The sequence below is a fragment of the Peromyscus leucopus genome, chromosome 6, assembly GCF_004664715.2.
Source record: "Peromyscus leucopus breed LL Stock chromosome 6, UCI_PerLeu_2.1, whole genome shotgun sequence".
NCBI classification, from domain to species: domain Eukaryota; kingdom Metazoa; phylum Chordata; class Mammalia; order Rodentia; family Cricetidae; genus Peromyscus; species Peromyscus leucopus.
In genome coordinates, this window is record NC_051068.1 from 75248171 (window position 1) to 75265119 (window position 16949).

General features: G+C 48.3%; 1 protein-coding gene across 1 annotated transcript in view; it reads right to left on the minus strand.

Moving 5' to 3' along the window:
* Ptgfrn (prostaglandin F2 receptor inhibitor) overlaps nt 1-16949 on the minus strand; it is a 73614-nt gene that overhangs the window by 6484 nt on the left and 50181 nt on the right. The window contains exons 5-7 of the mRNA XM_037206936.1: nt 14746-15171; nt 9598-10017; nt 3745-3852 (exon numbers count right to left, since the gene is read on the minus strand). Coding sequence (XP_037062831.1) covers nt 3745-3852; nt 9598-10017; nt 14746-15171 — 954 coding nt within the window. The remainder of the gene's footprint in view (nt 1-3744; nt 3853-9597; nt 10018-14745; nt 15172-16949) is intronic.

Here is a 16949-nt window from a genome sequence, read left to right on the forward strand (position 1 = left end):
AGGCCACATGCTACACTCAGACCCCCCTTGACCGTACCAACCAATACCAGCTGTTGAGCTGGGAAATTCATCCAGAAGGCATGTGAGAACTGTGGATCAGAAACACAATTACGTCTTAAATCTGCTTGACAAAATTCCTTAAAAAAAAAAAAAAAAAACCACTACGAGTATTGAACCCAGGGCCGTGCTGGGCAAGCACTCTGCTGGTAAGCTACACCCCTGGCATGGGACTTTTTATGTCAGTTTTTGTTGAACAACAAAAAATAACACACATTCATTCAGTGGAAATAGACCAATATCTTTGGAAAACACACTACAAGGCAAACAAACGCTATCCCGACCCATGTAAGACAGACTGAGCGGAACTCAAAGTAGGCATTTCCTAATGTGTCCAAATGATAATTCCTTCCCGGCTCACTACTAAGGCAGATCATCTCTCTCCTTCACCCTACATACATTGGCACAAACAGTTCCCAGTATGTAAGTCTCTGAGACCAGCTGGGCAGGAAATGGAGTGAATACTGCGAACTGCCTCATTCCCCGCCAGGGCCAGGGCACAGCAGGCACTTCTACCCATGGAAACTCGAGGCATAGGGGTGTTCCCGTTACTGTATTCCCCACTGTGCATTATAGGATGGTAGGCTGAGCTAGCCTGGGCTAGAACCCCAGAGCCTACTGGCCACGTGACCTGAACAAGCCATGTTAGTTCACGGCAACTTAATTTCCTCATCTGTAAAGTGCAATTGATAGGGGTCTGGAGAGACAGTTCAGCAGTGAAGAGCACTTCACTGCTCTTGCAGAGGACCCGGGTTCAGTTCCCAGCACCCATGTCAAGTGGCTCACAACCGCCTGTAACTCCAACTCCAGGAGGTCTGACACTCTCTTCTGGCCTCCACAGACAGACAGACAGACAGACACACACTTGTATACAGACACACATAGACACAGATACACACTAAAAAAATAAATCTAAGAGCATGGGCAAACACTGCAAGAACCCCCCCTGGACCACAGTGAGTGCTTAATAATTAAGTGACTGGCCTCATCTCCATACCTGGCCAGACAAGTAGCTGCTGCTGGGAGGAAAGGCATGACTCTCTGCTGTCAAGGCTGTGGGTCCCTCATGTGGACAGCTGCTGTGCTGAGCCACCTCATCCCACCGCATACACTGGTGTAGCTTCTAGATGCTGACACTCTCTAACTGTACCTCTCCAGAGCCACCTTACTTGCTAGAAATGCCTCATGGAGGCTACAAGACACCGTTAACTTCTGCCGAGGACACGAAAGCCCAGCTCCTTTGTGGCCTCAGCTCCAAGTCCCAATAGCATGGCTGCTGGGGCTCCGTTCCTTCGCGCCCTCACAGCACACTGTGGAGAAAGCCCTCCATGACTCATACTCGGTCTGCTTTGCTGCGGAGCCGGACCATGGCGCCACCCACGCTTGGCTGCTCCCCTCCTGCCCTGGTACAGGAGTGCCTTGGCTCTCGGCCCACTTATGCAACTTTCCCACAGAGAATTCCCTCTCAGAGCCCATAGGATGAAGGAAAAAAAGGAAAAAAAGAAAGAAATTACAATTTGTGTTTAATTATTCAGACTCTTCCACCCACACAGACCAAGAGTGCAAAGTTCTGGAAAATTGTGATTTGCAAGATACCGGCTACCTATAGCTTTTGCAATTACACTTGGAGAAAAGAGTTCTACATGAAAGGCACAACCGGCGACCTATTAATTTGCGAGAAAGAGCATTCGGAGGTTTATTTCTGAATATATCATAAATGAGCTTTAGAACAGCAATGCCCGAGGCAGACTTTTAAAGGGGTTTTGCGTGCCTTTCCCTGGCAATCTTTTCTACGTTTACCTTCATTTCCACGTGCAAAGGTACCTTTGTGTCTCTATGCTTTCCAGCTTCAGGACGGCAGTGGCCGCTCGCTTGCTTCAGAGCCGGTCTCTTCACGCCTTACCCCAGTGAACAAGCTAAGCAGCCCCTGGGTGTGCAAGTGTGTGTGCTGGGGGTGGGGGAGGGTTCTTTCTCTTCCTTTCCTCCTACAAGCGCCTTTCTCCCACCTCTTCTAAAGCACATGGACATTGGAGAGCAAAGGCTGGTATCGGCAGGAAACCATGCCCGCAGGTCAAATGCAGCCTACCTTGTTCTGGAGATCGGTTTTCCTGATCCTCAGCCATGCTCGTTTGTTTATATTGTCACCCACTGCTGCTTCCCTGTGTCCGAGGCAGAGCTGAGCGGCTGGGACCATATGACCCACAGAGCCCAAACTATTTCCTACTGGGTCCTTCATAGGAAGCATGCACAGATCCTGAGCTGGCAGCTACCTGAACCTCTGAACGGTATGGTCCTGAAGGAGCCAGGCATCCACCCTGACAGTGGGGGCTGCTCAGTAGATTACTTCCAGATACCGGTGAGGCCCGCATCCCATCCCGTGTATCAGCACTTCACAGAGAACAACAAATCCTGCCTGCGTGCCCCCAGGGCCATACTTCCAGGCGTCTGCACACACAACCACACAAGAACTCACACGATTTGGCTGGCTGCTCTAAAGTGAATGACTCTGTTAGGAATGGGGTGGGGCGAGCAGGGTCAGGGTCACAACAGGTGTAAGGGAGAAGGGCAGGCCTCAGCAAGCTAGGCTCTTCACAGAACCTTCGAGAAAAGGCAAAGTGGGTACAGTCCTGCTCAGCATCAGGGACAACACCCTAATGCCTTTAATGCTCCTTTAAGACCAGAGCAACCAATGAGAGGGATGTCACCTGGCTGCTGAATGCACCAAGCAGAGAATGTAGGAGGGATGGGCCCACAACCTGAGGCATCTGTTGGCAAGGCTAATCTTTTCTACAGAGATTCATAGAGCTAGGGACACAGCTTGGGACAGGCTTAGCATGGGCAAGGTTTCATCTCCAGGACAATGGGAGAAAGGCTTTACAGAGCCATCCTGAAAGTTCTAATGGTGTCATTCTTCCTCTGGTCTGTCTGTCTTCACGGGTGTCTCTAGGCTGCAAGCTCTCTGGGGCAGACCTTGAACATGTTTTCACCACTCTACAGCTGCTCTCGTGCACTGAAGGAACTCAGAAATAATGAATGCATGACACAGAGGAGGAGGACCCTGTGAGTGGGTCTCTAGGCAGGTCACAGTAACCCAGGAAGAGATCTCCTGATTGCCCTGAAAAGTGTATTCAAATCTCACAGCAGATAGACGGCCTCACAGACCCAAGCCGGCACCAAGTCAGGAAAAGTGGTGTCCTGGCTAATCTTTCGTCAACTTGACACAAGCTGGAGTCATCTGAGAGAAGGGAGCCTCAACTGAGAAAATGCCTCTGTGAGATCCAGCTGTAGGGCATTTTCGAATTAGTCACTGATGGAGGAAGGCCAGGTCCATCGTGGGTGGTGCCACCCCTGGGTTCTATAAGAAAGCAGGCTGAGCAAGCCATAGAGAGCAAGCCAGTGAACAGCACCCCTCTATCTATGGTTTCTGCCCTGTCTGAGTTCCTGTCCTGACTTCCTTCAATGATGAACAGTGATGTGCAAGTGTAAGTCAAATAAACCCTTTCCTCCCCACCTTGCTTTTGGGTCATGGTGTTTCATCCAGCAACAGAAACCCTACTTACCTAAGACACATGGAGATGGACAGACAACCCAAACCCTAGTCCCCACACCTGAGTGACACACTGAGAATGACAAGGGAAACATTTAACAGAAGGCAACTGGAGGAGGGGACAGAGCGGAGGGAGGTACCTGGATCCAGCACCGCTCCTTCCAGAGTGACAATACAGAACAACTTGATGAGATCTCCCCGGGTGACTGACGGCGTGTCTGAGTGCACAGAGGCATTAAATACGGGACCTGCAAGAGAGCGACATTTCAGCTGCATTACTCTTTCCCACACGTTCGAATCCCATTCCTGAAGCTCCAACAGCGTCTCAAATGTGGCTCTCTTTCCTGGGACCTGGTCTAGAGAGCTCAGAAAGCAGGTACTCTACGATCTCTTTTCTCTACTCAGAGACACCGGCATGGGGCACACCTACCCGAATTCAGTCCTGACTAAACCTGAACTGAACTGTCTCTGCCTGATGACCACAGCTCCTTTGGTAGGATATGCTTACCTCGCCGCTGGTAAGCTTAGGCTGGTTCCTGGTTCCATGCAGTTCAAACTAGCTGGGGTGGGTTAGAGCCAGAGGGTCAGGAACTGAACCACACATGCTTTTGGTCTCAGTTGGGTGACTGCTCAGGAACAGGGACAACACCCTAATGCTTTTAATGCTCCTTTAAGACCAGAGCAACCAATGAGAGAGAGACGTCACCTGGCTGCTGAATGCACCAAGCAGGGAATGTAGGAGGGATGGGCCCACAATCCTGAGGCATCTGTTGGCAAGGCTAATCTTTTCTACAGAGATTCATAGAGCCAGGGACACAGCTTGGGACAGGCTTAGCATGGGCAAGGTTTCATCTCCAGGACAATGGGAGAAAGGCTTTACAGAGCCATCCAGAAAGTTCTAATGGTGTCATTCTTCCTCTGGTCTGTCTGTCTTCATGGGTGTCTCTAAGGCTGCAAGCTCTCTGGGGCAGACCCTGAACATGTTCACCACCTCAGTATGTTCTGCAGTACTGATGGGGACAGAGACCCCAGAGTTAAAGGGCTGAAACCCAGTTAGGAGACAGAACACACACCGCCCGTGCCCCAACAATGACAATGTTTAGATAAAGTATAGTAGGGGGCACTGAGAGGATACTAGAATTTCAGGGAACAGAGACAGCCTGGAGAGTCATTTAAAAGACCAACCAATTTGGAGGAGGCAGGGTGCATATAGGAGTGTGCTATATTTTGGGATCAATTCTGCTGTGGAACTATAACTGAGATACACACACACACACACACACACACACACACACACACACACACACACAATCTCAACCTTCACTGAGATAGGCTTTGTCTCCCCACAAGAATACAGTGGCCTAAAGATCATTATGAACCTATCTCTGATTCCCTCCTAGGTTAAGGGCGTTACATAGCTCAAGCCAAACTGATCCCAACAGCTTAATGCTTTTTTAAAATGATTTATTTATTTTTATTTTATATGCATTGGTGTTTTGCCTGCATGCATGTGAGGGTGTCAGATCTCCTGGAACTGGAGTCACAGTTGTGAGCTACCACGTGAGTGCTGGGAATTGAACCTGAGTCCCCTGGAAGAGCAGCTGAGCCATCTCTACAGCCCCACAGCTTAATATTTAACCTTATCATCCCAACTTCTAAAACCTAGGAATAGGAAAAACTGAAAGAATGTTCTAGAACATCAGTGCTATGGGATTCTACTTGGATTTTCAGTAGAGCACAGAAAGATGGCCTGGGAAACTGAAGTAAAGCTTACTTGAGGAATAGGGACATTACTGTTTTCTTGTTCAGATTACTGGAAAGGAAAATGTACCCCAAAGTGTGTTTTTAAGCATCCATAAAAAGGTACTCGCTCAGGAGAGTGTGTGAAAGGTTACACCGTCATGATGAGGCAATGAGCTGAAATGACTCTGGCTCTCTTTTCCCTTCAATTTGATGACTAGTAAGAAGTCATTAAATTGCTTTCCTAGCACTAAGGATATGAATAATTTGTGTAGTTCAGAGAGAAAGGTAAAGAAAAGGTGGTTATGGAGGTAAGTGTGTTAGGGAGACCTGGGGACTTCACTCCAGAGGGGCTGAGAACATGGCAGGATGGCAGTCCCAGGGGACATCATCTCCTACAGACACTCAGCTCTGGTCCCAGCTCCCTTAGGTTCTCATGCTCTGGCCCCGCTCTGCCCACAGCTGTGTGGAGGACAGGGCCAGCCTTACTGCTCTGAACCTGTTCTGTGGAAATGACTGGGAATGTTGTTCTGTCGGTTCAGGGTGTCAGTGGCCATGGTGAACAAGAGGATTATAATTTTCCCGTAGATTAGAAACTTCATTGTAATAACTCTGCTAAGGGCTTTCTTTGAAAGTATTCAGGCCCCTTCTAAGAGGACCCCAAGTGACCAAACACTGAAACGCTCAACTGATATATGTATTGTTCTTATCTGAAACAATGAAGAAAGACTTACCTAATTTGAACAAATGTCACTTTTCTTTATTTTTCCAAAGAGAACCCCAAATGCCTTCTGGGGCACAAGTCATAACTCCCATTTCCCTACTGGTGGCTGCCGTGGGAACCAAGGCAGGGTCTGTGCTCTGTCTCACACTGCAGACAGGGCTGGGAAAGAAGGCCTTCATTGTGGTGAACAGCTCACAGTGGTGGATTTCCTTCTAATGAAATCAATAGCTCGATGGTAATATGGCCATTATCCCAGAATAATGGGATATTTAGAAATATTTTCATTATGGTCAATTTTTTGTGGCAATGCTGTTTTGTGAGGGAATTTGTCTGGTTAACTGTGCAGACCACAGACTACGTCTTGAGAATTCGGTGAACGGCCAGAGTCACTAGGGGTCCCTGACTTCCTAGTCAGCTGAGAGTACAGGGACCACTTACCTTTCAAATACAAACATGGACACCCCTACCCTAGAAAAAGGCTGGAAGGGCAGCATTTGTGTGTAAGCAAATGGTGTAACCCATCTGGTCCCCAGCCATGGGGTCTCAGCTCAGTGATGCCACTCTCTGCAGTCACTACGAGAGCGTCTACCTGGCATTTATTCTAACAGGAAAAAAATGATTAAAGGGTGAGGAAGTGGGTCACAGACTTTTACATATAGCCAAGATTCCCAAGTCATGAAGAGACCACCAGAGGAAAAGCTCCAGAAAGACGAACAACCTAAATTAGCGTTCATAGGGCAGGGCGAGGTAGGGGTGTGACTGCTCTACTTTCTACGGCATGGCTCTATTTTAATTTTTTAAGTACTATTTTTATCTTAAGTGTATGCCCGTTTTGCCTGTGTGTATGTCTGAGCATCACATGTGTCGTTCCCATGGAGGCCAGGAAAGGGCGTCAGCTCCCCTGGAACTGGAGTTATGCACAGTTGTGAACTGCAACGTGGGCACTAGGAATTGACCTCAGGAGGAGTGCCCAGTGCCTTTAACTTCTGAGCACCTTCACTCTATTTACAAACTCCTGCATTAAAAAGAAAAAAATTTCCTACTCTTTAAAAAGGATGATGCTTTAATCTCATTTTAACCCTGATACTTAGGTCAGCACCTAAGCTATGATCTAACAAGAGACCAAGGCTGGAGATTGGGTGACAGGAGGGTGGAGCCAGGGTGGACTTTGTCATGGATCTTAAGGAGAGTGCTGATGTGTAGGAAGTAAAAGTTCTTTGGGACCAAATCAGTTGTTTACTAGGGAGGTGACCTGGGTCCCTAGCACTGGGCTGTCAATCATCAGGTGGCAGTTTCTAATTCAGATGGGGACAGACTGACAATTCTACAGACAGAATACAGTTTTTAGGCAATCTATTCAACCTGGAAGTAAAGAGATGACTAGCTGCCATACTGAGATTTAAAGAATTAAGAAATAGACCCAATATCCATCCCTAACCCAGAAATATATACAAAGGATTTTATATCTCCCCTCTACCACATAATTGATATAACTAATGTAAAATGAGTATGTAATCAGCTCAACAAACACAAATACAGGGGATGGGAGGGGATAGTAATTTGATAATTCTTTTCCATGACAAAAATGCCCAACAAGGGCCAAGTGTGGTGGCACAGGCCTTTAATCCCAGCATCCCTGAGGCAAAGGCAGGCAGATTCTGACTTACCTATAAACAGATGTGAATGGTTTAACAATTTCTTTTTTAAAAAGATTGAAGCTACTGGTGGGTGTGATATGCTCAACATGGGTGGTGGGAACCACACTTGGGTCCTCTGCAAAAGCAGTTATGTGCTCTTGACCACTGAGCCATCTCTCCACCCTCCAGATGCGAATAATTTAATTAAAGCATCTTGCATGTGTTGTAATGATTCAGCTAATGACAGATTTTTTGTAGATGAATATAAATGTATGCATTCAAAAATCTCAAACTATAAAACAAAACAAAACAAAACCCTAAAACTCCCTAACTAGCATGTAGGGCACACTAGTGAGCACTGTTAGTCTGTCACAGATGGTAATTCTCACCAGGGGTCATCTAAATGAGATTGGGGGTTTGAAGCTTTAAAAGCCATCTTCCCACTGAAAGACACACACACCAAAGGTGTGTCAGAGCCTAGTGAGTCACACGTAAGTGTGAAATATTTCCACTTGAGAACATACACCTTGTAGCTATGCAGTTCAGAAATGTAGGCTTTTCTACCTTACAACACGATAATATTCTAGTTGCTGAGGATAAATTCCTTTCTGAGTAGACACAATAAGCACCAAAGAGAAACATCATCAATAACCATTCTTAACAAACCAAGCTGACAGTCACCGATACACAGCACCACAGCAACTCTGGTAACACCTAATTTCAGGAAGTTTATCCCGTCTAAAACGGAGGGAAGGAGTAAGGCTGAGGGCCATCTCTGGGTGGAGAGAGTCCTAGAGGTCCAGAGCTGCAATCGCCACCTCCAGTCCTGGAACTGGAAGCCATGGAACGAGACCGGATTCAGGCTCCCGCTCTGAACCATCCGCTCTGACAGGCCATGTGCTTTTCTCTCCACTGTGTTCTCCAAAGACTGAAGTCTGAGTTCCAGTCTTTTTTTTTTTTTTTTTTTTTAATAAAAACATATATTTCCAAACCAGAAACAATAACTTGCACATGAGTGAATTAAAACAGTGGGGACCTGGAAACACCCAAACTGTCCATCAGCTGACAAAATGATAAAGTGTGGCCTCACCATGTAGTGGGACAGTACTCAGTCATAAAGATGAAGCGGAAGGGAAACATGCTGCCACATGGGTGACGTGGGAAAACACTACGCCCAGTCAAGTCAGCCAGACTCAAAGGTGACCTTTGTGTCAAGCACACAGTGCAGGAAAATCCATACACAAGGGAAGCAGAGTGGTTACTGGAGGTGGGAGGCTGGACACTGTTGGGTAATGGGTCCGAGTTTCATTTGGGTACCACAGAAATATTCTGTAACTGACTATGGTGACTGATGGCCACACAATCCTGTGGATATATGAAAAGCCACAGAATTATGGACCTTAAATGGATAAACGAAATGGCAGACGAATTCTACTTCACAAGCTATTTGAACAAAGCAAGGACAGGGTCTTGGGAGGCGGCACAATATAGAAGATGGATGGCCGCCTAATAATGAGTACCTGAGTTCAAATCCCCAGCCCCCGTTTAAAAAGCAGGGTGAGGTCACATCTGCCAGTAACCCCAGCACTGCCGCCTGTTGTCAGTGGTGGGCACAGGGAAGCATCTCTGGCTTTCTAGCCATCAGCCTAGCTCCAGGCTCAGTGGGAAACGGTTTCAAGGGAAGAAGGCTGAGTGACCGAGCAAGACACCCGACATCCTCCTCTGCCTTCCCAAGCACACATGTGCACATAAACCACACACATATAACACACACACACACACACACACACACACACACACACACACAAGTAAACAAATAATAAGGACCCTGGATTAAAATATCAGGCTGGTCTTCCAGCTCCATCCATGACTTCACGGAGTTCTCCGCTCACCTGAGGTTTGGAAGTCAATCTCAATTGGATTGGAGAGACTGGTCGCTGCTTCTCGCCACAAGCTACCCCCAATGGGAGACCAGGCTGTCACCACGCAGCGGTAGAGCCCTGCATCAGAGACCTGAGTCTGGTACATTCGGTATCGAAACTCATCCTCTTGGACCTTCTCTAGCACGACGCCGTCCACCCGCGAGGCGTCGGTCCAGTTCTCCAGCTTCACCACGGAATCCTGGTCCAGGGAGATGATGTACTTGGTTTCATTGGGACTGGAGAGGTCCCCAACAGGTTTCTCAGCCGTGATGAGAACAGAGTAGCGTGGTGACTTAATATTCTTGGAAGACACTTTGCAAGTCATCTCAAATGTATTCCCCGCAGCAAAGAAGGGCTTTGGCTGTCGCGCCTTTACCACGAGCACAGAATCTAGAGAGAAGAATCAGAGGGAGGTCATTTCCAACAGATTTGGCTAAAACGGATATGCATCTAAAAAAAAAAGAAAAATCAAAGCATCCAGGAAATAGGGATTTATTTGCAATTTGTCACACGATAACACTAAGGAAAATGCGGAAACTCCAAAAGAAAGTAACGTGTCTGTGAACAGGCTGAAAACGGCCACAGGGGAAGCAGCAGTCAGGAGTGATCTGAGGTGCAATGGACAGGGAAAGTGTCGACTGGAGGAATTTCAAATCCTTGAGATGTTTCATGGAGAGAACTCAGAGAGTTAATCTCTCAAGATTCAGCGAGCCGGGGAAGCCAGGCTAGGCTAGCCACACCACAGCTTTGTCTGCTGAGTGTTAGCCTGAGTGCCAGCACGGCTTTTCTCTGCCTGACCTTCTATCACTAAATGCATCCGCAGATACGACCCCTTCTACCTGGCTTACACCTTCAACTTCAGAGACGTGGTTTTAAGGTTTTGAGCCGATGTCTACAGCCACACTAGCAGTGGATCTGGCCGTTCTTTCGGCTTCTCTGTCGAACACTAATCCCTAAGCATGTACACATGAGGTCTCATCGGTCACACTGGAGCACAGTCAGGCATGTGGAAGGTACTCAAATAGCCACTAAAAGATGAAATCAATCATGCCCATTCCTTTAAAAGACTTTTGGTCTTGTTTTTATTTTGTTTTTGTTTTTTTTGTTTGTTTGTTTATTTTTATTTTTTCAAGACAGGGTTTCTCTGTGTAGCCTTGGCTATCCTTGAATTCACTCTGTAGACCGACCTCAAACTCAGAGATTTACCTGCCTCTGCCTCCTGAGTACTGAGATCAAAGGCGTGTGCCACCACAGCCCGGCTCTAAAAAAATCTTTTAATATAAAAATTAATCTAAAAATCTATCCAGTTAAGAATTATAAGCTGGGACTTGGGGAACAATCTGTCCCATCAATCCTATCAGCACCACGTAGGTGCTATACTGTCTTGGGAGAGATGACTTCAGAGGGGCCACTGGCCCAGCCGTACTCATTGTTGCTTCTCATGTGAGCTTGGCCTTCCATTCATGAATCAGACGTAATGACTGACAGCCTTCCTATCACAGGCTCTGGTGATGAAACGGTAAGCCAAAGGTGCAGCGACCCTTCACTTCATGTACCAGTAGAGGAAGATGAGCAGGTGAAACACACAGCGTGCCTAGGTGGTAAGAATGTAAGAACCACCACAGAAGAAAAACAGACAAGAAAGAGAAAGCGGAGGACTGGATATGGGGAAGGGAGCAGAGTTACGGACAGAGTGGCCCAGGAAGGTCCCACTAAGAAGGCGACATTTTTCTGCCCCCTGAGGGAGGTGGGAAAGCTTTCTAGGCAGAGGAGACAGCAACGGTGAGCTACAGAGCTTGTCAGGTGTTGAGGGGAACCATGGGAAGGGCAGGGGAGTGGGGAGAGCTGTGGTAGAAGCTGGACGGTCACTCAAGGCCACTGAGGGGACTCTGAGACAGGGAACCTGTGAAGGTTCAGGGTGGAAGACGTTCATGAGCTGACTGGATGCTAAGGTGTAGCTAGAGTTTTCCTGCCTGGCCCACAGTCAGGACAAATCTCTGTCACCCGCCAGTCCCACAGCCGCTCAGACCCGACCAAGTAAACACAGAGACTTATATTGCTTACAAACTGTATGGCTGTGGCAGGCTTCTTGCTAACTGTTCTTATAGCTTAAATTAATCCATTTCCAAATTAATTCCACCTTGCCATGTGGCTTATGGCTTACCGACGTCTTCACATGCTGCTTGTCATGGTGGTGGCTGGCAGTGACTCCTTCTGCCTTCCTGTTCTTTCTTTTCTCCTCTCTGTTAGTCCTGCCTATACTTCCTGCCACTGGCCAATCAGTGTTTTATTTATTGACCAATCAGAGCAACACATTTGCCATACAGAACATCCCACAGCACTAAGGGTGTGATTTTTTTTTTTTCTTTTGAGACAGAGTTTCTCTGTGTAGGCCTGGCTGTTCTGGAACTCTCTCTCTGTAGAGCAGGCTGGCCTTGAACTCAGAGATTCGCCTGCTTCTGCCTCCCAAGCACTGGGATTAAGGGCGTGCGCCACCACTGCCCAGCTGCTGAGGGTATAGTTAAGGGTGGCTGCAAGGAACCCAGAGAAGAGGCAGCCAATGTAAATACAAGTGAGAGCTAGCAGTGCTTATTAAGAGTGAAGCATGAGAAGCCGTTAGACTCCAAACCAGTCCCAAGAATGAGGAGTTAGAACTGGGCATGGTGGTGTCTGTCACCCCAGCACTTAGGAGGTACTGACAGGAGAGTCAGGAGATCAAAGCCACCTCTCACTACATGGTGAGTTTGAGGATGACTAGATACATGAGACCTTAACCTCTAACAACAAAAAGGCCACAAATCATCAAACAACAACCCAAAAGGGGAAGTAAGGGGTCAGGGTATGGCCAGCTTGCATAACACGTGTAAAGTCCTACCTAGGTTCAATCTCCAGCACATTAAACAAAACAAAGCAAGACAAAATAAAGAGAGTGAGGAATCAGAGGCGAAGGTTCAGGTCGGCAAACTAAAGATGGAAGAAGATAAGTTACAGAGGCCAGGGGTTCCCCTTTGGACACAAGTCTGAGAGGTGCCTGCTAGGCAAGCAGGCAGGCAGCATATCACAGAGTCTAGAGCTCTAGAACATGCTGGCATAAACATGCAGAACTGGGAGTCAGGCATTGCTCCGTGGAGTGTGAAGACACTGCGAAGGGAGGTGAGCAGGAACTCGGGGACCACGTCCTGATGCGGTGTCCTGTACGGGAACTGGGAGAACAGACAGGAAGTTTCGGCAAAGAAGGCTGAGATGCAGCAGCCAATGAGGATGGAAACAAGTCTGGGAAAGGCAGCCCACCAGCCATGGGAAAAGCCAAAGCACTTCTGGACGGAAGAAACAGTCCCGGTCCAGGAAGGACACTGACAATAGGTGTCTGCAGTGTGCTGATGTCTGGCGATCTTAACATGTGCCGTGAAGGGGAAAGTCGGCACCAAAGAGAAATGGAGGAGAAACTAGAGATATTAAATATAGCTCAATCAAATCCGCCGCCACACGAGGACAGAGTGGTGGGCAAGGGTTGTTCGAAACAGAAAGATGGAGGAAGAAGAAAATTAGTTTCCCTAACAGCACTGTTAACAGGCTGGTGGGAAAGGACCAGAGGAGAGAGAATATGGAAGACATGAGAGAGAGGGTCATGGGCCTGGGCTGTGAGAGGGGCTGACCTTTGCTAAGACGTAAGGGTGAGGAACAGGTTCAATGCTGGACATGGCAGATCTAAGTTCTCCTTTGACTGTCTTTTTATAGGGGGTGGAGAGGCAAGGCCAGAAGCTGATGGAGGCTGGGGAGGATGTTTGCAGAGAGAGCAGGTGGCAGGCAATTAGCACTTAGGAGAGTGGGGAAGTAAACACATGAAGGGAACCAGAACGGCTCTCCATGTTGAGAGCCCATGTGACAGAAGGGACTGGAGATTTCAAGAGAGACCAGACCACTGTTGGAATGCTTTCTTCCTTCGACTGCATCCAGCTCTGCACACGCAGCCAAGGAGACAGCCAGGCTGGCTTTGAATCGGGCTGTGCTGTAAGCAGAATATAGGGCAGACCAAGCCAGGGGCGCGAGAGTTAAGGATGCCAAGGAGGGGCATGACTGACTGGGAACGGAGGCTAGCTATCAGTCGGTGATCATCTAATTCTCCTTACCCCTTGGCCCTGGACACACATCAGGAGAGCTACAGGTACATGCTGGACTTCCTGGTGAGAGAGAAGTGAAGCCCCAGTGAGAGGAAAGAGATGGCAGGATCACCAGGACAGAAACACTACAGGGAAGGATCCAGAAAGCCTGTGTGCAGAGAGAACCAGGCATGCGAAGCTTCAGCTACGGGGGTGGGTAGGGGGTGGGTTTCAGCTATCAGAAGTGAGCAGGTCTGATGTCCAGAATCAGGAGTGAAGGACCGAAAAGGACAGAGGATGTGACACTCAGAGAGACAGAGACAGGGGACCGAGAACAAAAGCCTTGTCTCCGCCAGGGTTCTCCACAGTGGCTACTCTAGACAATTCAATACCAGTGTCCAGACCACACACACCTCAGACCAATTCAAACATAATTTCTCCCGGGATCTTTTCTTTTTGAAAGCTCCCAGGATGACTTCAACAAAGCCAGCCAGCCAGGAGTAGTAACAGAGTGGCCGTGAAAGCCAGGCTGGCATCTCCAGCAAATGAGCAGAAGACCCAGGAGTCAATGCGGTTCTTGACAGGAGTGGAGAGGAGGAAGAGGGAGGAGGAAGAGGTCTAGCCCTGGGCAAAGAGATGCAGGGGGGACTTCTGGGGCGCAAGGGAAATGGTAGAAACTGCCCTGACTCCTCTTGACGGAATGTGGGAAGAAAACACTACCACTTAGGAGGGCTTCTGGGACAACTGTTCTCAGAGAGGAGGCTGGTGACTGAAAAGAAAAAGAAACAACGGAGTTCAGGAGATGCAAGGCTTTGCTACTGACAGTGTCTTAGCTTGGGGACACACGAGAAGTGGCAGTGAGTCTAAAGAGGGTCGTGGGGTGACTACCGCTCCCTAGAGCATCACATGGGTTTCCAGAGTGAGTTGGAGGGGGAGGGAGGTGGTAACTGAAACAGACCCAGACAGATGACGTAAGAAACTAAACAAAACTGAACAATGACCAGCATGAAGTTCCTACCTTCTGAGGCCCAGAATATGTTGACCGGCTTGGAGAAGACGTCCTTACTTTTTACCCAGCTGTTGTTTCTCTGCCTGGTCCAGGCAGACACAACACAGTAGTAATTGCCCCTGTCTTCCTCTGTAGTCCTTTGGATCCGGAAACTGAACGTGTCTGTGTGCTCCTTAGAAAAAATAAACTCTCCACCCTGGGCCCGCTGCTTGCTCCTCTCTCCGTATCTCAGAGTCCAGTCCCCATCCATGACTGCAAGAAGCTCACTGGCCACCACATCGTCACTGCGACGGTTCATTCGGTAGTACCACGACACGGTAAGTCGGACGCCAGTCTCCACGCGCTTCATGTCCACCACCCGGCATTGCAGTTCTGTGGGGTCATCTGAAAATCCAGGGACCTTAGACGCATTCAAGTAGACCTGGTATTCTGGCTCTGAAGGAGAGAGAGAGAAAAAAACACAGCAATGTAAGAAGCGGCCAAAGGAACGAGCTAGGACCGCTCATATTCTGGACAAACTGTCCATCCCGCCAGGCTCTGGGATAGAAATCACGTCTTTGTATTGGGCGGCATAGACCCTATAAGAAGAGTGTTTCTCAATGCTGCTTGTAAATCACTTCTTCCTAGCTCTGCCTTAAGGAAACTGCCAAGGTGGCTGGAGAGATGAATCGGAGGCTAAGAACATGTGCTGCTCTTGCAGAGGACCTGGGGTCAACTCCCAAAACCCATACTGCAATTACAACCATCTGTGACTCCAGTTCCAGGGGACCCAACCCCCTCTTATAGCCCCTGAGGACATGGTACACATGGGGTGCACAGACATACATACAGGCAAAATACCCATACACATAAAAAAAAAAATAAGACTAAAAATAGAAAGAGAACACCCACGGCCAGAGGAGCCCGATGTCCTGGGTCAGAACCCCCACTTTTGCACAGAATGAGGGAAACTGACAGGGACTTCGGGCAGTTGGAGTCTTTGGGAAGGATCTCAGAAACTTAGTGTCCACTTTCTATCAAGACTGTCTCTGGGAGGCCATGCCAGCCCACAGACCTCCCAGGCTCCCACTGGAAGAGTAATGCCAAGTTCTAACCTAGAGAACAACCGACATTCCGAGGCCCACGAGGACTCAGGTTCTGACCACTCCTGGCCGTGCCCCAAATGCAAGGCCCCCAGGTCCCTATCCTCATACATATTCTTATCCTCATTTGCTATTTTCCACTGAATCTGTATTCAGTCAGCCAACACCCCCAGCTTAGACTCCCCCAAAGGACATTCTTTTCACTGCCACAAATACCTCACCCTGTGACTCTGCCAACCGTGAAACCACCCCACAGTGAACCTGGCCCTGGTTAAGTCTGCCCAGTATCACCGCCCACTTCCCTACGGCGTTTCCGTGTTGGTATCGTCACCGCTGCGGGCCTCCTCCACACTTGCCTCCTTAAGGAACCTGCATTAGAACCCCTGGGTAACCTGCCTCGCTCCCCACTGCCCCTCCACAGGCCGATGCCCTTGTGGGACAACGGCGTTTGGGATGTTCTGCAAGCCTCAGTGTCCCTGGGGATGGCGCTCTTTCTCTGAACTCCCATATGCTTTCCTACACCAGTTAGCCACTCTGCAACTACTCTTTGCTTGGAAGTCTCATCCCCAAGATCCTGGAACACAGGAAGAACTCAAGATATATCCCCGGGATTGATGGTAAGGTTATTAGAATGTCTACATTTTTTCCCCTCCAAGCGCTTTGCCTTCGATGAGAAAAAAAAAAAAAAATCATTCAACTTAAACAGAGCCTTCCACTTTCCAGTGCTCTCTTTATCTCCATCACCTTTAGCAATTTTGTTTTATTTCTTGCTGCTTTTATTTATGACTCACATGGATTATAGACTGCTGAGGTCAAGGAACTGTTCTTTTGTGATTTACACTTCTAATGAAATTTATAACATCATGACTTCTCCGAGAATGATTAACAGGGCTAAGAAATGGAAAGAACTCAAAATCTTAATTCTCTCAAATGCCGTCTTCACAAGCATTTAATCGTGTGTTAGACTAGGCTGCACCATAGAAGTAAACCCACAGGGCCCCTGTGTGGCTGTGTGAGCAGCCCTGCTGTGACGTGGATGCTGTGTAAGCAGGGACCGTAGGTTGCTGGGACATCAGTGGTAGAGAGGACCAGGCTGCGTCACTTCACTGTGCGGAGGGACAGCAGTGCAGG